The sequence below is a fragment of the Octodon degus genome, unplaced genomic scaffold, assembly GCF_000260255.1.
Source record: "Octodon degus isolate 3935 unplaced genomic scaffold, OctDeg1.0 scaffold00056, whole genome shotgun sequence".
In the NCBI taxonomy this organism is placed as follows: domain Eukaryota; kingdom Metazoa; phylum Chordata; class Mammalia; order Rodentia; family Octodontidae; genus Octodon; species Octodon degus.
In genome coordinates, this window is record NW_004524632.1 from 12,215,868 (window position 1) to 12,235,392 (window position 19,525).

The 19,525-nt window shown below is 56.5% G+C and overlaps 2 protein-coding genes across 4 annotated transcripts in view; one reads left to right on the plus strand and one right to left on the minus strand.

The window, feature by feature from the left end:
• Positions 1 to 2,506, plus strand: part of Adam11 (ADAM metallopeptidase domain 11) — a 12,719-nt gene extending 10,213 nt beyond the window's left edge. For both annotated transcript variants that reach the window (XM_004633830.2, XM_023718063.1), the window contains 5 exons: positions 118 to 237; positions 313 to 481; positions 665 to 779; positions 852 to 942; positions 1,267 to 2,506. In XM_004633830.2, the coding sequence (XP_004633887.1) occupies positions 118 to 237; positions 313 to 481; positions 665 to 779; positions 852 to 942; positions 1,267 to 1,315 (544 nt within the window). In that variant the 3' untranslated portion in view covers positions 1,316 to 2,506. The remainder of the gene's footprint in view (positions 1 to 117; positions 238 to 312; positions 482 to 664; positions 780 to 851; positions 943 to 1,266) is intronic.
• Gjc1 (gap junction protein gamma 1) overlaps positions 1 to 19,525 on the minus strand; it is a 40,637-nt gene that overhangs the window by 6,164 nt on the left and 14,948 nt on the right. The window contains exons 2-3 of one of the 2 annotated variants that reach the window (XR_002821581.1): positions 16,589 to 16,664; positions 13,502 to 15,291 (exon numbers count right to left, since the gene is read on the minus strand). Coding sequence is in view for 1 of the 2 variants with exons in the window: in XM_023718064.1 (XP_023573832.1) it covers positions 14,093 to 15,271 (1,179 nt within the window). In the remaining variant the exon portion in view is untranslated. Of the gene's footprint in view, positions 1 to 12,931; positions 15,292 to 16,588; positions 16,665 to 19,525 lie in introns of those variants that run through there. The other variant, XM_023718064.1, reaches the window with a different exon arrangement.

A 19,525-nucleotide genomic window follows, 5' to 3' on the forward strand; every position in this document is an offset into this window, starting at 1 on the left:
CCCCTGCGCCCCCCTCCTCGGGCTGCGGGAGCCCCCCTGCGCCCCCTCCTCGGGCTGCGGGAGCCCCCCCTGCGCCCCCCTCCTCCATCACTGCCTTCCCCTCTTCCACCCCCACAGGGATGTGCTCTGCGGCTTCCTCCTCTGCATCAATATCTCTGGGGCTCCTCGGCTGGGCGAGTTGGGGGGAGATATCAGCAGTGTTACTTTCTACCACCAGGGCAAGGAGCTGGACTGCAGGTACGGCTAGGCCCAGCTGGGCTTGGAGGGGCCAGTGGGGTGTGAGGACAAGGCACAGCAGCTGTTCCTCCCCAGGGGCGGCCATGTGCATCTTGCCGATGGCTCTGACCTGAGCTACGTGGAGGATGGCACGGCCTGTGGGCCCAGCATGCTGTGCCTGGGCCACCGCTGTCTGCCAGCCTCTGCCTTCAACTTCAGCACCTGCCCAGGCAGTGGGGAGCGCCGAGTCTGCTCGCATCACGGGGTAAGCATGTGCCAGGGTGGTGGGAGGCTGCAGGAGAGTACAGGAGTAGACACTGATCCCAGCACCTGGGCAGCTGAGGCAGGAAGATGGCAGCTTGACACCAGCCTGGGCTATGTAGCGAGAACCTGCCTAACTAGCATCCTGAGAGAGGCGCCAAGGCCCCACTCACTGTTCCCCCGCCAGGTCTGCAGCAATGAGGGCAAGTGCATCTGCCAGCCCGACTGGACAGGCAAGGACTGCAGCGTCCACAACCCACTGCCCACATCCCCACCCACTGGGGAGACGGAGAGGTACAAAGGTGAGCCAGGGCTGGCCGGGCACTGTCCTTGTGACCTGGGACTTCTCTGCTACAGAGGCATTTCCTCCCCAGGACCCAGCGGCACCAACATCATCATTGGCTCCATTGCCGGAGCAGTGCTGGTTGCAGCCATCGTCCTGGGAGGCACAGGCTGGGGATTTAAGTAAGAGGCACCCTGGACACCCAGACTCCGGGCTGTGGGCTTTGAGAAGTCAGCTGATGCCATCCAGGACAACCTGGGGCCTCTTGCTACCTTCCTACCGCTTAAACCCATAAGCCTCACTTACTGAAACCTGGGGATCCCGTATTCATACCTGACTCCCAGCCCCAGAATGGCGGGTCCCTGTCCAGAGCTGCCCCATCCCTCTTGGGCTCCTGGGAGGAGCTGTTTGACTCCATGGCATGCAGACTGGGATGCCAGGGGTGGCGTGAGGGGTTGATCTGTCCCTTTGCTCTCTTCCTGCCTGTCCTCTCCTGGCGCCTGCAGAAACATTCGCCGAGGAAGGTACGACCCAACCCAGCAGGGGGCAGTGTGATGCTGGCCACAACAGCCATGCCGGCCTTGTCGCGTCTCATCTCATCTCATCCATCCCTCGCCCCTGCACCTGCTGCCTGAGGAAAGTCTGACACCCACTGCCCATCACCCATTGCAGCCCATCTGTCTGTCTGTGTTCTGTGCCACCTGCCTGACCTCCCCACTGCTACTCCCTGGCCTGTGACTCACAACTGGGAGTGGCCTGGTGCTGCTGCCAGGCCCCTCCTGACCCCCCCTCTCCTTCCAGGTCTGGAGGGGCCTAAGCGCTGCCCTCCCCACATCTGGCGCTGCCGCACACGCGTCTTCCAGGTCCCCCTCTGCTCTGGCTGCGCAGGGAATGTGGCGCTGTCCTGCCACAGTGGCCAGGCCTGAGGACTCCTCCACACCCATCTCCTGCGGCCTCGGCATTGCGCACAGCCCCGTGTGAATGTAGCTTCTGCCCTACGCGTGGCCGGAGGCTGCACCTCTTACCTTCTTTCTGATCTAATTGACGAATGTAGCGTGGGTGCTGGGCCCTGACCAGGGACACTCTTCCTGGTGCCTGGCCCCGCCCCAGGGTCCTGGCCCTCCTGTCTCTGCCCAGCCCTGCCAAGCCTGGAAGAGTCAAACCAAAGCTGCCTGTCCCGTGCCTCGGGTCTGGACTCAGGTGTGGCGGCCAAGCCCCAGGCTGTCACAAATTCCAACAACTCCATCCTTGCCAGGACATGTGTTTGGGGCAAATAAAATGGCACCTCCCGTCCAGGAAGGGCAGCTCCAAGATGACCCAAGGCCTGGTGCCTGCCCAGGCTGGCTGCAGGGAGGACCCTCTAGGCAGAGGGTTGAGGTGGCCAGGCTGGGGCGAGCCCAGGATGACACTAAGGTCCAGGAGCAGCTTCAGGCTCCCAGACCTATTCACTTGGCACCCCTCTCCTTGACCCCTGGAGTCCCCCACCTGGGCAGGATCCCTGCAGCCTCCCGGGTTTCCTGTTCCTGGGTCACCCTGGGGCTCTGGCGGTCTCTGAGGAGGTAACACAGAGGCGGTGGCCTGGGACCCAGGTAGCCTTTGAGGGGCCGGAGCGCATGTGCTCCAGTGGGGCCCCCGCTTCCCCGTCAGGAGCCTCATGGCCTGCATGGCGGCCTGCAGGATGGGCCAGGGAAGATGCAAACTTCCCAAGCCACCACCCTATGCACCTGGCAGCACCTGGAAAGTGGGCCGCAGTGCTACCCAGGTCCTATATAGATGTCCCCAGGGCCAGGCGTGGATTAAAAGTCACTCAAGCCCACACCACCACGTGTCCTCCTGTGAATGGCACGATGCACTGAGGTCCCCTCCCTCCCTCAGCCCCAGCGGACACTTGACCACTAGGGTACCTGGGGTTCTGGGGCCATGGGGAGCAGGGAGTTGGTTCCGAGAGGAAGCAGTGCTGGGCCTGGGCCGTCTTTCCTGCTGCCAGCCCCGTGTCTGCCCATTGGTGGAGCCCAGAGACAAGGTGGTCACTGCCAGAGTCCAGGAAGCGGATCAGCCCGGCCCACCTGTCCTGGCCCAACCCTGCCTGGCACTGACTTCTGCCCCCTCCAAGCCTGGGGTGGAGGGCTGCACCAGCTTGGAGCTGCTGTGGCCTGAAGCCACACTTGAGCCTGGTTCCAGGACTGTATCCACTTCTCCCCAGGGCCGGCTCAGGAAGCCTAGAGGAAGGACAGAGGAGCCCATCTGAGACTGGAGAAAAGAGGTGGGGAGTGGAAGGAGGGATGGAGGAGCAGGGAAGAGAGAAAGCCAGAAAGAGCAGCCAGGCGTAGTGGCACACAACGGCCACCCCAGCAGTCTGGGAGGCTGAGGCAGGACCCCTAGCAAGACCTTGTCCCGAAGGCTTGGAATGACACTCTGCAAGAACCCTGGCTCCAACCTCTAGTACCAGGAGAGGCAAGCAAGCAGTGACCGGAGGAGGCTCTCCTGCCTTCAAGCATGCTACACCCGACACCATATTGGCTCAGTGACAACTCAGGGCAGTAGTCTGTCTCTGGCCTCAGATCCTGGGGTCGCCCCAGGCAGCTCTGAGGCTGCCGCAGCCTGTGTGCAGGAAGGGGCAGCTCGGGCTCGGGCTCTGTGCTATCTGTCCCTCATCTGCACATGCAGCCCCTTCCGGGCTCTGAGCCTGGGCTGTGGCTGGACCTATCGAAGCAGGGCCCCAGGAGGTTGCAGGCTGGAGCTCTGAGCAGAGACGGCAGCTCTGGAGTGTGGAGGGGACCAGGCTGTGACTGTTGCCCCGGTCGCTGCTGCTGGGCACCCCAGGCCCATGTTTCTGTGGCCTCCCGCATGCCCTCCTCAGGACTCAGCACCAAGACCCCGTGGCATGGAACGGGTCCCCAGGTGTCTCCCTGGCTGAGGGTGCCTCATTGTCCCCCTATGGCAGGAGGCAGCAGGACAAAGCTGAGTGCTGGGATGGGGCCGAGCATGGGGGAAGTGGGTCTCACACTGGCAGCTGTTAAAGATGGAGCCACCCTCTCTCCTCAGCTCCAGCCCGGGATAAAATAATTCAGACAGCACGTTCTCAGCGTTTGCCTGTTGCTCTTCAGCAGGCCTTCGCCGCCCTGATGTGGCAGCCCATGTGGGTGGCACCATGCTGGCCAGGGGCAGGGGAGTGGCTCTGGGGCCTGGTTGAGAACCACATATGCGGCTCTCTGGAGGGCAGTATGCCCGGCCTGCCCCTGCAGGCCGGGAGCCTCTTCTCAGGCCCCGTTTTGTCCTGCCTGTGACTCTGGGCCTGGGTCCACCCCTAAGTGATGACTGCTCCTCCTCCAAGGTGCCTAGGACAGTGCACACACCAGGAGATGCGGCCAGCAGGCTGGGCTCAGGCTGCAGCCACTCTGAGGTGGCCTGCTGCCCCTGCCGAACAGCAGAGTCCCCAGGGCCTGGAGGCAAGGCCTGCCGCTTGTGGGGGACCCGCTGGCCTCTCACAGGCAAACTCGCTCCATGTGGAGATCCTGGGGCCCGTGGGCTGGCTCAGGAAGCTTTCATGTGTAGGGGTGGTCGTGTGTGGGGCTGGGACCATGGTAAGACCCACAGAGACTGCACATCCAGGGGCCAGGGGCTTTGTCATGAGACAGGGTCTCACTATGTGGCCCAGGCTGCCTGCAAACGCTAGCCCAGCCTGGGGAACTTAAGTGACTTAAGAGACCCAGTCTTGAAAAACGAAGGGGTGGGTTCAAAACTCAGTGGTCCCGGCAAGTGCAAGTCATGAATTCTTTGTACAAAAAAAACCCAACAAAACCTCAGTGAGCAGCAAGTTCCTTCCAAGCAGTGTGCGGCCAAGCAGCCGTCGGCTGTCCCTGGTCCCCTCCTCGGCAGCTGAGAGAAGCTTGTGCAGTCCCTCTGCCATTGCCTGCCCTGCTGCTTGCCTCCACCTTGTGTAGGGCAAAGGCTGGACCAAGCAATGTGGATCCCTCAGGGAGGGAAGTCACTGTCACTGGGGCAGCTTACCTCAGCACAGCTGTGCTCTCAGGACGGTCCCTCCCTGCAGGGACAGGCCTTAGAAGGAAATGGGCTGAGGCTCCAGCAGAGCCCATACAGGCAGGGAGGTGCAGGGGGACCAACGACATGGGCCACAGGTGCTGGACTCATGCAGTTCAGGGTCCTACACATCCGGGTAGTTTATATCTATATCTATATCTATATCTATATCTATATCTATATCTATATCTAATTTTTTTTTCTTCTGGAACCCGGGATTGAACTCAGGCCACACTCAGGCCCTTGTGCAAGCGCTTATTTGACTGAGCTATATCCCTCTCATCTTGTCATCTCCTCGGCCCCTAGTTTTCACTTCTAAGACACATTTTATACATCTTCTATGTGTGAGCAGGGGACGAACCCAGGCCTTTGTGCATGCTAGGCCTGTGCTACCCAAGCCACACCCAGTACTTTAGATTTTTTCTTTTTAATTTATGTATTTGTTACAGGGTCTGCCTACATGGCTCAGACTCGTAGTGATCCTCCTGTCTCAGCCTCCCCAGTGCTGGTATTACAGGGGTGTGCCATATGCCTGGTTTTGGATTGGCCAGAAAGGGGCCAGCACAGCATGCAGGGATCGAACCTGGGTTCTTGTGTTTGCCAGGCAGGTGCTTAGACCACTGAGCTACCTCCCTAGCCTGGGTTTTCTTTTCCTCCTCTCTCCTCTCCCCTGTCCCCCTTCCCCTCCCTCCCCCTCCCCCCCTCTCTTACCGAGGATCAAACTCAGGACCTTGTGCTTGCCAGGCAGGTGCTTACGTCACTGAGCTATCTCCCCACTTGGGTTTTCATTTTTGAGGCCAGGCTCATGAAGTCCCAGGTGGGGCCCACCCTTGAGAGCCGGCTCAGCCTCCCAAGGAGCTGGGAACACAGGTGTGCACCGCTGCACAGCGTGGACTGCCTTTAAATAAGAACAAAGGTATCTGAATTGGGGAGTGCCAACTTTCCTCTCCTTCATACTTTTGTGTGTTTGGAGCTGAGTAAATGTATGCATGCTGGGCCAGGGAGATGGCTCAGTGGAATAAGCGCTTCCCTGGCAAGCACAAAGGCCTGAGTTCAATCCCTGGTTCCACCAAAAAAAAAAAAAAAAGTATACATGCTTTTTGAGGCAGGACTAATGATGCCAAATGTTCTTTTGGGGGAACTGGGCAATTACTGATAACTTTTATTTTGGGAGTTGTTCAATTTTTGAAAGTTTTCTTAGGGTCAGGGAGATGGCTCAGTGGCGTAAGTGCCTGCTTGGCACGTGTGAGTCCTGATTTCTATCCCTGGTACCAAAAAAAAAAGGTTTTTTTTTTATGCGTCAATGAGCTTTTCTGCATTATTATATATTCATTCAAGTGGTATAAAACCATCTTTTAGTGAGCTGAATTTTGTAATTTTTTAAAATAATGTGATACTTATGTAACAATAAAAACAATAATTGGGGCTGGGGAGATAGCTCTGCAGTCTAAACACATGCCTGGCAAACAGAAGGTCCCCGGTTTGATCCCCAGTACCACATGCACTGCCCGCCCCGTGCTGTGCAGGCTACTGAAACGGCACGGTAGCGGTCACCCCAGCTCTGGGGAGGCTGAGACAGGAGGATCACTGAGTCTGAGCTACATAGTGAGATCCTGTATCAAATAAATAAATCTTAAAATAAAAAATCAGTAAGACAGAACTAAGCCAAGTACTAGACAGTGTACCCATAGTCCCAGCCCTCTGGGAGGCTGAGGAGATCACAAGAGTCTAGCCTGGCAAATTTAGTGACTGAGTGGAAACCCTATCTCCATAAAAATGAAAAAGAGGAACAAGGGGCTGAGGATGCCGGCAGTGGTGGTGGTACACGCCTATAATCCCAGAACTTGGGAGGCTGAGGCAGGATGAATGCCAGGAGTTGGAGGTCTACCTGGGCTACAAAGTGAGTTCAAGGCCAGCATCAGCTGCATAGTGAGATCCTGTCTCAAAAAGGGAAGGGGGCTGGAGCTCAGTGTGAAGGTCCTAGGTCTTTTCTATTACTGCAAATAAAATAAAGTAAAATTTAAAATTACCCACAAACCAAAGTGTGGTCCATCAGGTAAGCGCCCCCCCCCAGCCCAGCCCAGCCCAGCTCCTGGCATCCCTGGGCAGGTTCTGAGGCAGCTTTTGCCTCCTCGCCTCGGTCCCCCGCCAGGCTGCAGCAGTGAACGCCCCCTAACACGGGGCTGAGCTACTTCCCTGCCCTCCAATCCCTCAGTGTCAGGTGGCCACGCAGCTGGATGGAGGCTCGAGGCCCTGCAGCGGGAGGGCGCGGGGGTGGGGGCACAAGATACACTACTGGCTGCAGGGAGTGGGCCGAAACGCAGGAGCTGGGCCCAGCCGCCTCTCCACCCCATTTATTAGGATAGGGTCATTAAGCCACCAGGGATGGGCCTGAACTTGTGATCCTCCTGCCTCAGCCTCCCCTAGTGCTGGGGTGACAGGTGTGCCCCACCCCAACCCCGCTGCTTACAGCTGTCAGACTAATGCCTTTCCCACCTTGGTACCAGGCTTCAGAATGTATATTGAATTAAAATTTGGAAGTTTATTGTAAATACAATCTGCAAATATTTTTTTATTTATTTTTTATTTTTTTTAAATTTTATTTATTTATTTATTTTTATTTATTTGAGAGAGAGAGAGAGAGAGAGAGAGAGAGAGAGAGAGAGAGAGAGAGAGAGAGAGGTGTGTGTGTGGCCAGCTCAGCCCACCAGGGGGCAGGGCTGGCTGGCATGTGGTGCTGGGGGATTGAACCGCGGTCCCTGTGCTTTGCCAAGCTTGTTCCAAGTAGGTGCTTTAGACCACTGAGCCATCTCTCCAGCCCTGCAAATATTTTAGCAAATAAAAACAGGACGGTAAATTTGAACTCCAGGTAAACAAGAAGATGGGTAAACCAGGTGCTGGGGATCGAACCTGCAGAGGTCAGAGCCCTGCTGCCCACTCACTGCCCAGCCCAAGTGGCTCTTGGCATAGCAGCACGGCCTCAGCTTCCGGGTGCTGGCTCCTCCCAATTTCAACGTGGTGTGCACAAGCCCAGCACCCATACTGTGTCCAGGCCCAGGCACTGGGAGGCCTGCACTGCTCCAGCCTGCCAGGGACCTGGCCCCGGCCCACCCCTGCAGGCCCCAGCTCTCAGTGTGGCCACAGTGCCCCGACAGCACATACTAAAAATAACATGAGTGCAGCGCCACCGCTCCGCGCCCTCCCCGTACCAGGCTGTCCAGGTCACTGGCTCTGAGCCGGATCGTTATGAACGGTGCATGGCTCTGTGCGCACAGCTCAGCCCCGGAGCTCGGAGGCGGGATGGCTCCCCAAGAAGGCAGCAGCAGCTCTCCTGCAGACACTGGAGCGCAGCCGGGTGCTGTAATGCCCCAGCCCAGCTCAGCAACGCACCACGGTCAAGGGCAGGCCAAGGACAGGCTGTTGAATCCCCAGGGCAAGGGGCAGGGATCGGAAGAGGCCAAGCAGCCCCTGAAAACTGGTCATGAGTGCTCAGCCATGCCCTGTCCCACTCTGCACCAGGTGCCCCCCAAATTGGGCGGCTCCCCACCTGGGGTCTGGCACTTACATCCAGAGTCTGAGGCTGACTGTGGCCTCTGGCTGGGGGCAGTGGCTCGGGCCCTGCCTGTCTTCAGAGACAAATGTGTCCAGGGCCAGCCAAGCTTAAGCAGCAAGCTCAGGCTCAGCCCTCCTATAGTTATGGCCCACATTTAAACAACTGAATTCTAGCACAAGGGGCTTTCAACCCTAACGTGTGGCACAATAGCACCGAAAGCTCCCAGCTGCTGCAGCTACTTGGTACCCTCCGTAAGCACCTGGAGTTACGTGATTTCTGTGTGGACTCTGGGTGCGGCTCAGCACGGCACCACTCGCCTCGCACCTGCGAGGGCACCACGGAAGCAGAAGCAAGGGCAGAAAATGTACACACCCACAAGCCTGCACCGAGACCAGCCGCGAGGCACAGGACGCAGCAGCCCTCCGGACCCCACGAGCCTGCACTGGCCGAGGAAGCTGTGCCTGCCTCACCTGCAGCCATCCATTCCAGCACTGCAGACACTGGCTGCCCCCAGCCCAGGCAGATACTCTTGGAGAGGATGGCCCCCAGGCGCCCGGGACCGTGTTGAGGACACTCCACAGCAAGACAGGCCTGGGCTCCTGGAGCCTTGGCTGCAGAGGCCGTGCTCCCCAACGGGGCACACACCGGTCTGGCTACAGCCTCTTCAGGTGCCAGCTCCTGCGCCAAGACCGTGACAAACCTGCCAAGGGATTCACTTTCAACCCAGCAGCAGCTCGCTGGCACCAGAGCTTCTACCGCTCACAAGTCCATCAGCAACTACAGCTACTGTCGGCTGCCGTGAACCTGGGCCTGTTGGGAGGGACACCCCATGGCCCTGGCGCCCTCCCTAGTGGGGTCATTTACAGGCTGCCCCCTAGGTCCTGGGCTTCCATTTCCGCCAGGAGCCCAGCCACACCTCCCACACCAGAAGGCCCCAGGGAGTACCCACTCAGTGCTCGGTGAGAAGGGGCCAGCACAAGCCCCAGCTGGGCTTCTTGGGCCACAACCCCTTCCCCACGGGGCTCCACTTACAGGGCACCTGGGGCCGCCGGCTCAAGTTTCCATACAGAGCTCTCGGTGCAACTGTGCATAAGCAATGGGGCGGAAGGCTCTGTGGGGTGTTTCCCAACAGCCTTGTGCTCTGTGGGTTTCAGGTTTTGAGAAAGTGCTCGTGAACCAGGAACTTTGGGATTCTTAACTGTATTCGTGTCCCACGTTCTCTGGGGTGACCCTGAGCCCAGCCGCATCCACCAAGCGACTTACGCACATTCTGGGCCCAGAGCGGGCAGCAACTGCCACCCACAGCTGAGCCCGGAGCTCCGTGCCCTCAGGTGGAAGCGGCACCATGTGCAGGACAGCGCTGCGCCCACGTAGAGGGTCGGTAGGGAGCCCGAGGCCTAGGCTTACCAGTCCCAGAAGCACTTGGACAACATCTGCCTGGATCCAAAGCCCAACCCTAAATCTCAAGATTTTACAGCGGAGTAGATCTTCCTGTACGTGAATCCGAGTTCAGAACACCATGGCTTGCTTCTTCCTCATCTTCTAAGCTTTTCTGAGACAAGGCCTCACTATGTAGCCCAGGCTGTCCTCATACTCACGGTGACCCTCCTGCCTGGGCCTCCTGAGTGCTGGGATGACAGGCATGTGCCACCGCTGCCAGCTTTGTATTTTTCCTTTAACACAGAAGTGCGTGAACCAAGCCATGCATTGATATGTCACCACCATCGTACGCAGGGACAGCAGGCATGCCCGCAAGGGCCGACCCTCCTCTCTCCCTGCCGTGTGACCAGGACCACTGAGCCCAACTTGACCCAACGATTCTGACAAGTCAGTGAGGACAAGTCAGACCGTGGAGTTGGAATTTGATTTCTGAACTACACCACACAGGTGAAGGGACCTGGTTACCTTGAGGAGGCTACATGGATAAACGAATACAGAGATCTTGCAAACTATGTGTACCAGCTGCTAGCTCTTTACTTCAGGTCAAGTTCTCACAGCCGGGAAAGACATTGATTTACATTAAAAAGGAAGTGATTGAGGTAGGCTTAGCAAAACTTTTGTCTTCTGGCAAAAGCTGGTGGGTAAGAAGTTGAGCACCATGTGGCTCTCGTGGCAGACGGCATCAGTGACACCTCAGGTGAGCAGGTAAGCTGCTGGCGCTGTGGGCACGCACTGCACGTGAAGCCGCTCCATGCTGGACCAAGGTACCAGGGCCATGATGGGGCTCTCCCCACAGCACCCCATAGCACGCTCTGACAGGAGCACGAGCCTGTCGGTGGGTGACCAGCGCGGGCACAAACGCCTGCCAATCCAGACACTTTCACAGGTTCAGTGTGGAACCACGTAATGGGTTACCTAGGCACTGACAGGCTTTGTATTTTTTATTTATGGTACTAGAGACTGATCCCAGGGAATGCTGAGCTACAACCCCACTCCTTTCTTAGTTTGAGGCAGGGTCTCACCAAGGGGTCCAGGCAGGCCTAAACTTGGAAGCCCCCTGCCTCAGCTCACTGGGTGGCCACAATCACAGCCACTGTGCCCAGGGTTGTTTTTTGTTTTTTCTTTTCAGGGTTGTTTTGTTAACACAGGTCTGGAACAGTCCTGTGGGCAGCTGGCTTTAGAAGATTCTGCTGTTCAAAGGCCAAAAGAGATGTGCTGAGAAGGCAGAGTGAGGAAGTCTTGTCAGAATTAGAACCTCCTCCAGAGAACAACAACAGAGGCCCTCCAGTGTGCGGCGAGGCGGCCGGGGCTCTCCAAGGAGCCGGGGGCACCAGGCTCAGCGCGCATGCACAGTCGAGCAGCTTCCTGCGCCACCACTGGCCCTTCCTGGCATTTCCACTCAGCTCTCCCTCTACACCACTCTGCACAACCTCCTTCAGCTCCAAGCAAGTGGCAACAGGGCAAGTACATCTGTGCGCTTCAGCCAGAGATGAGGGGCAGAAGCTCGCTGCTTCCAGGCTGGGTGCTGCCTTTCCTGGAATCATTATATTTCCTCATTAACCACCAGGCTTAGAGGGAACCGTGCATGTCTGATTTCCTAGATATATTAGACACGATCAAAATATACCCTGAATATTTAAACTCTGGGGCCAGGGAGATAGCTCAGCGGTCTAAGTGACTGGCTGGCAAGTGCAAAGACCAGATTAGATCCCTGGTCTGCATCCCATGCCGGATCCACCCCAGGCCCACTGAGCTGCCCGGAAATCAGGTGTGGTGGTGCACCTCTGTAATCCCAGCAATGGAGAGGCTGAGACAGGAGGATCACTATGAGTCTGAGTTGCATAGCAAGACCCTGTAACAAATACATAAATTTTATTTATTCTTTTTAACTTTTTTTTATGTGTGTGTGTGTGTGTGGCCAGCTCAGCCCACCAGGGGGCAGGCCTAGCTGGCACGTGGTGCTGGGGGAGTGAACCGCGGTCCCTGCGCTTTGCTTAGCTTAGCTTGTTCTAAGTAGGTTCTTTAGACCACTGAGCCATCTCACCAGCCCACCAGCCCATAAATTTTAAAAAATAAAATAATGTATTAAAGTCAAAGACACATACCCTGAACCCCTCCCCTGGGCCATGTGCATCCCAAGACTCCCAAGCACTGGCCCAGCGGTGTGTGGTTCCGCCCTGAGTGCACACCAGCACAGAGGGAGCCCTTTTGTTTTCGTTTTTGTTTTGGTGGAACCAGGGATTAAACTCAGGCCCTTGCGCTTGCCAGGGAAGCGCTTACTCTACCGAGCCATCTCCCTGGCCCCAGAGGGAGCCCTTTTGGATCAACTGAGACCAAGGACAGCCAGGACCAAGAAAGGAGGACCCTTGGGAAAGGGCCCGTCACTTCAGTGTTTGAAGCACGCAAGATTCTGTGAGAGCTGATGGCAATGTGTCCTTCACAGTGGTAAATCTAAACACAAACATTTCATCATTCACATTTCCATTTTGTTTTGTTTTGGTGGTACTGGGGATCGAGGTCAGGACCTTGAGCTTGCCAAGCGGGTGCTTATGCCACTGAGCTATCTACACAGTTCTCATTCACATTTTTGATCACACCTCGCCTATCACTGGCTTACACTGCCCCCCTAGTATCCTTGCATTCACTTTAAAAAGTATTTAGAGGCTAGTGAGACAGCTCAGCAGACTAAGCACTTGCTTAGACAAGCACAGGGCCAGGGTTCCACCCCCGGCACCACCTGCCACGCCACCCCCCACACCCCTGAGCGGAGCCAGCCACTGAGTGTGGGCGTGGTGGTGCACACCTATAATCCCAGCACTGAGGAGGCTGAGCTAGGAAGATCACTATGAGTCCCAGCTGCGTAGTGAGACCCTGTACTGCATACATTAAAAATAGAAATAAAAATAAAAATATTTAGAGATCGAGGAATGCCACGTGTGGTAGCGCACACCTGCGGCCCCAGCATTTGCAGAGGCTGAGGCAGGAAGACTCAAGTCCAAGGACCCTCAGGCAACTCAGGGATACCCTGACTTGAAATCAAACAGGGATGGACTGTCACTTGAGGCAGGAAGCATCTGGGTCCACCCCCAAACCAGCAAAATGATAAAAAATAAAGCCCCCAAGAAACTTTTCCAGGCTAAAATTTAAAAATACAAAAAGAAAGAAATCTCCAAAATATATGAATAACTAAAAGATTAAAATTTTTGGTAACAAGGAAGAAACGCCAACTGATAAGCCATGGAAAACCTCATCAAGGGTGCTACTATTCCTAGTGACAGACGGGCGCTTTACAAGGCGACAAGGGACAGTGCTTCTGGAACTGTGGGGTCCGAGTGGCCTGCAGCAACTCTCAGGCAGCCCAGGAGGTGGGAGGGGAGTGGGGCCCTTGGCGGTCACAAGGCCGGCTGGAGGACGAGGCCATGGTCTGGCTGCAGACAGCCAGCATGAGCACGCGGGAGGGACCCCAAGGCGCTCAGGCCCCTCTGCAGGGTCTGCACCACGCAGCAGATAAACCACTGCTCTGTGGCAGGTCACTGTCACCTCACACGGGCAGCTCCAAGCATCCAAAGTTTCCAGGGGAAGCTGTGTGTTTCTGATGGCGTCAAGAAGCCGGGAACAGGGCAGCTGTGTGGGACGCAAGGCCAACCTGGGGCTCTGACAGAACCTCGCAAACGCCATCAAAGCACCCAGCACAGCTCAGTACTTACAGGAATCCCTGAGGGAGCTCTTTACCTCCTCTGGAATCACGCTCTTAAGAGACAGGAAGCACTGGGACAGGAGCTCAGAGCCACGGCCTTGGGTGGGCGGAGCAGCAGTAGCTCTTCCCAGTGTACTTTCTTCCCAGCTGGATTGGTCTTCGGGCTCTTGTGATTTGAACCCTGTCCCTCGACAGGAGGCACTTGGAGGAAGTGAGCAGCTATTAAACTCTCAAGCTATCACTGAGCCTGCTGAACAAAGTAGTGACACTGGCCTAACAGGCTCTGCTTGTTAAGGGTTTCTTTTCTTTAATATAAAAAGGCATAACTATAGTAGTTCAATGTACAAATACAAAAAAGTTATGTTTTAAAAAAGTGCCATAATACTGTACATACAAAACTGCTCCAAAGAATGATTTAAATCTCTCTCCTCGGACCCGGAAGACGCCAGGTCCCCGCGGCAGTGGCCCTGCACAGCCCGGACGTGCCCCGCCCGCAGACTTGAGGCTGTGCTCTGTGCCTGCTGCTCCCAGGGCCACTGAGCTGCGCGGCAGGGAAGCCCTCACTTGGCAGCCAAGTTGCCTGGGCCAGGAGAGGCCCAGGTCAGATCCAGACAGAAGTCTTCCCGTCCCCCGATTTGCTGCTGGCACTGCTCTTGTTGGAGCTGGCCCTGGCCTTCTTTTCCCGCGGAGCCGGGGGATTGTTCTGATGGTGGAAGGCTTGGATGGCAAGGTCCAGGCGCTCCTGAGCCAGCCTGATCTCGCGCTGCAGCGACTCCAGCTCAGCTGGGAGTGGCTCCTCGCGGCTGCCATACTGCTGCTCCTGGGCCGTGTTGGCTTTGTTCTGCCGGTAGGCGATCTTTGCATTGGACAGCTCGGTGTACTGGACGTGATCTGGCTTGACAGCGATGTTGTAGCCAGGGGGAGCTGACGGCGCATTCCAAGTGAAAGGGTAACTGTAAGCACCCGGCTCTTCAAGTCCCCTCTGCTTGCTGTTCAGCGAGTCCCGGATGGTCCCAAACCCCAGGTGGAGCATCTCCCAGATGTTGAGTAGCAGACAGAGGCCTGTGACACCGTACATTATCAGAAGAAAGATGGTCTTCTCAGTGGGTCTGGAAATAAAGCAGTCAATTTTGTGGGGGCACGGCAGCCGGCTGCACACGTAGAACGGGTGCACTTGGAAGCCGTACAGGAAGTACTGCCCTATCAGGAAGCCCACCTCGAACACCGTCCTGGCCAGCAGCTGCAGCACGTAGATCTTCATGAGCCCATCTTCCCGGATCCGCCGCCGGCTGTCGTGCTTGGGCTTCAGTTGGCTCTGCTCTTTGTTCTCCTTCTCGCTTTCCAGCTCCATTTCGGGGTACATCATGGGGTCCTCTTCATGGTCCTCTTCAGTCTCTTCCAGGGCGCGGTGCTGTCTCCAGCGCATGGCATAGGGCTTGCTCCGCGCTGCCTTCTTGTCAGCCTCGCCATGCTCCATCTTGGCGATCTTGTGGATGGCGTAGCCAAGGTACATCACGGAGGGTGTGGCCACCAGGATGATCTGGAACACCCAGAAGCGCACGTGTGACAGAGGCGCGAAGGCGTCGTAGCACACGTTCTCACAGCCCGGCTGCTCCGTGTTGCACACAAACTTGCTCTGCTCGTCGTAGTAGATGGACTCCCCACCCACAGCGGTCAGGACAATGCGGAACACTATGAGCACTGTGAGCCAGATCTTCCCGACAAAGGTGGAGTGGTTATGGATCTCCTCCAGCAGGCGGGTCAGGAAGCTCCAGCTCATGGTGGCTGGACAGCTGCGCCCTGCAGAAGGTGGAAAGCAGCAAGGCAAAACTAATCAACAATGGGGCCGGGGAGATGGCTCAGTAGAATAAGCGCTTGCTTGCCAAGCGCAAGGGTCTGAGTTCAATCCCTGGTTCCGCAAAAAAAAAAAAAAAGAAGAATCCTACCGAAAAATAATGAACAGATAGTCCTGGGGATGAAGCACAGGGCCTGGAGCACAGTCAGCTTCTACGTGAGCACCGAGCAACACCCCAGCCCCACGTAGCATTCAGATCTCTCCCTACCCTTGCATCCTTGCATCCCAGGAGCCCTGTCACCCTCGCAAACACCATCCCTGCCCACCAGCACTGGCCTGGGCTCGCAGGCCCTAGGCATCAGGCTCGCTTTCACATCTTCCCTAGCTTGAGAATCAAAATCATGGCTCCTCACACCTGCGTCCTCAGCTTAGACACAGTAACTAGCTTTGATGATCACAGCATTGTTTCATGGAGACAAAGGCGGCGGCAAAGCACAGTCCTATCGGCCTGGGCCCAGCTTGAGAAACCTCCACAGGGATTGGAAAGGCAGCATCCTAGGAAGCTCACAGTGCAGCACGCTGGCACCATGTCACAGTACTAGAGATGGTGCGTTGGCAACAGCCCAGGCTTGACAGCAGAGCAGGAGCAAGGAGACCCCAAGCTGTACTGCACAGGCCGACTCGCTATTCCTAGAAGCCCACAGTGGAGACAGCTGATCTAATCAATGGCCGATCCATTTAAATGGCATTTGGTTTGTCTGCCTGCAGGCCTGGACACTGAACACAGACTTTCCCACATGCCAGGCATGCCTTGGGGCTGAGTGCCATCCCCAGGCCTGTACATTTCAAGACCCGGTTTCACTGAGTTGCCAGCTGGCCTCAAACCAGGGTCCTGCTGCCTCAGCCACCCCGGTGGCCGGGATTACAGGGCCATACAACCATACTCAGGACAATAGCCTTTTTAGGGAGTTTTATTCAAGATTCTCAGACCTATATCAAGAACCCAAGTTAGAGCTAGCTCCATAAAAGTTCTGTCTGTAATCCCAGCAATCGGGAGGCTGAGGCAGAAGGTTCCTCCTAAGTTCAAGGCCAACCTGGGCTACATAGTGAAACTCTGGCTCAAAAAACAAACAAGAGGGGCTGGGGAGATGGCTTGGTGGAATAAGGGCTTCCACAGCAAGCGCAAGGGTCTGAGTTCAATCCCTGGTTCCACCAAAAAGAAAAAAACAAGATGTGTGAGACCCCACGTGTGTGCAAGCCCTATCCTGTGGAAACTGTGGGCCATCACTGGGAGGCACTTACCTGTCACCCAGAGCGCCTGTCACCCAGAAGCGCCTCAGAGAAATGAAGCTTCCCTTGTAGCTTTCCCAAATTCCTTCTGCAAGGGAAGAGAAGAGTGGACCATAAGCCTCCTCCCACAGAAAGCAGTGAGTCACTGGGAGGAAGCCAAGTTTTCTATGGGTCGCAGGAGTCACTCGGAAGAGCCAGGACAGGCCCACTGAAGCCGCCGCCCCTCCCCCAGCAGTGTGTGCGTGGGAGAGGCGATGTGGTGTGACGTGGTGCTGGAATCACCACGTCTGTGTGGGAGTCTGTCAGGGATAAGTCACTGTGACGGGCAGAGAGGAGCACGGGCACTCCGAGTCTGAGCAGAGAGGCGCACGGGCTGCCGAGCTCGGCCCACAGCTGGCCCAGCAGACGCTGGCCACGGTGATTTACAGACCTAGTGTTGCGGCACGGCCAGAGAAGGAAAACACCTGCGTCCCTACACAATTCCAAATAAGCAGGCTCAGGCGAGGCCTCGCTCCTCATCCTCACCAACTGTTCGTTATCGTTTAGCTGAGCGAATAGGGGCAGTGGCAACAAAAGGCTGTTGTCCCAGCACCCTGGGAGGCTGAGGCAAGAGGACTACAGGTCTGAGCCCAGCCTAGGCCACTCAGTGCTTAGCGAAATCTGAGTCACGGGGCTGGGGCTCAGTGTGAAGGCCCACGTTCAACCCTCCGTGGGGGGAACAAGGTGTGGGTCGACTTAGGGTACAAGCATCCGTTTGTCATCGACTAGCCGGACCACCAGTACCCACAAGTTCTCACACTCACAGAACCAGAGGGACACAACATCCCCCACCCTAACCCCGTTTGGTGGCGCTGGCACTGAGCAGAGGCCCAGCTCTTTTACTGTGAGCCAGGGCCTCCTAAAGCACTCAACGGCCAGGCCAGGCCAGGCCAGGCCAGGCTGGAACTTCCACTTCCCCTCCCTCAGCGCGCAGGTGCTCCCCGGCTCGCCCAGCTGCAGGCTACTCTGCAACCAAGGCCTGCTCCTGGTGGCTCACACCACACCACACCACCTGCAGGCTGAGGGCCTCCCAGCCCACCCAGTCCCTAAATCCTAAGGCGAGGAGCACCCCCAAGAATGAACTCATCCATGGGGCCGGGGAGATGGCTCAGTAGGATAAGTGGCAAACGCAAGGATCTGAGTTCAATCCCCGGTTCCGCAAAAAAAAAAAAAAAAAGAATGAACTCATCCTTCCGCAGCCCGCCCCGGGACCTGGGTCTTTCCCTCCGCCCCTCTCCTTAGACAGCTAACCTGGGCCTTGGTCTCCCCTGCAGAGAGACCCTTTCCAGTAAGGACGGTCTGGGAAATAGCTATGACAGGGGCCCCTCACCGTGGCCCCACTCTGCCGTGATGGAGCAGATGCAAGGCCCTGCAGCAGGCCTTGCAGGAGGTGGCGCATGGAGCCTGGCTCCACGAACTCGGGGAGAGCCTGCACCCGGCTCCCACCCCCAGCAGTCTCTGGACTGTCCCTGGGGTTTACACTCTGGACCACAGAAGGACCCAGGGCAGGTGCTAATCTGAGTGTTTGGTCCCCTGTACATGGCAAGTACACGGAGTGCTTTCTGTGGGGAAAAAGTAAACCAGTAACATTAAAAGAAGCTGACACACAGCTGGGTATGGTGGTGCATTCCTCTGAGCTCAGGTACATGGGAGGCCAAGGCAGGAGGATCTCACAGCCCGGGAAAACCAGCAAGTCCCTATATCAAAATAAAATTTAAAATAAAGGGCTGAGGGTGCAGCTCAGTGGGAGGGTGCTTGTCATGCCTGTTCAGTGTGCTGAGATAAATCCCCACCGCTGCAAAAATAAAATGAAATAAAGTTAATTATAACTGAGATGTAGGGCTGCCAAATAGCTGAGTGGATTAAAGCACCTGCAAGCAGGTACACGGGCTGGGAGTTTGATCCCAGGATCTGCCATGCTGGGGCCCCGCTCCTGGGGCACACTGAGAGGGCAGTTGAGACTGGGTGTGGTGGCGCGTGCCTGTAATCCCAGCTCTTGGGAGGCTGTAAACAGGAGAATCACTACGAGTCCGATCTAGTAGTGAGACCCTGAACACTCTGTAGACCCTTCCCTAAAATACAGGAAAAACAAAACAAAACAAAACAAACAGCTGTAGCTCAGTGGTGGAGCACTTGCCCAGCACACACGTATGCGCAATCACAGCACCCTGACACTGCTGTGTTTCCTTAGAGGCTCTGGAGAAAAAGCAGCATTACATCTGTCTGGCATTTGCTGCAGTCACTATGGCAAGGCCCCCTTTGGCCTAGGGCACCACCCCCAAAGAGCGCTGTCCCCAACCCCACCTGTCTGGCTCTCCGCTGGGGTGTGGCCTCTGCATGGGTGGCCTCTGCATGGGTGGCCTCTGTGGACCTGGTGCTGGGCTGGGCCTGCTGCGTCCTTAAGGGAGAGAGCTGCTCTGGGCCCCACACAGCACAGGAGCCTGCTTCCTGCGCAGCCAGCTCAGGGGCCCGTGCGGCAGCCCCACAGCCAGACGTATTTACACTCGAGAGTCATATTAGCTTACGTACCAGTCCTGGAGAGAAATCCACTGTGCTATTCTTAGTGCATTTTCCAAATAAGTGAAGATGTTTGCACAAGAAAGCTTTTTTTTTTTGTACTGGGAATCAATCTCAGGACCTTGTACTTCCAGGCAGGCACTTGTGCCCCTGTGCTATATCTCTGGCCCAGAATTTTAAGTTAACTAGCATCAACATGACAAATTGTGTCATTCTTTTCCACATGCTATTTTTTGGGGGGAGGGTTGCTGCTGCGAGTTCAGCCCAGGGCTTCACGTGTGCTGAGAGCTGCTCAGTTCACTGGCCCCCAAATTCTTTCAGGAGATTTCTATCAGACAGGGCCTGGTGGCTCACACCTGTGAGTCTAGTGCTCAGGAGGCTGGGGGGGGGGGG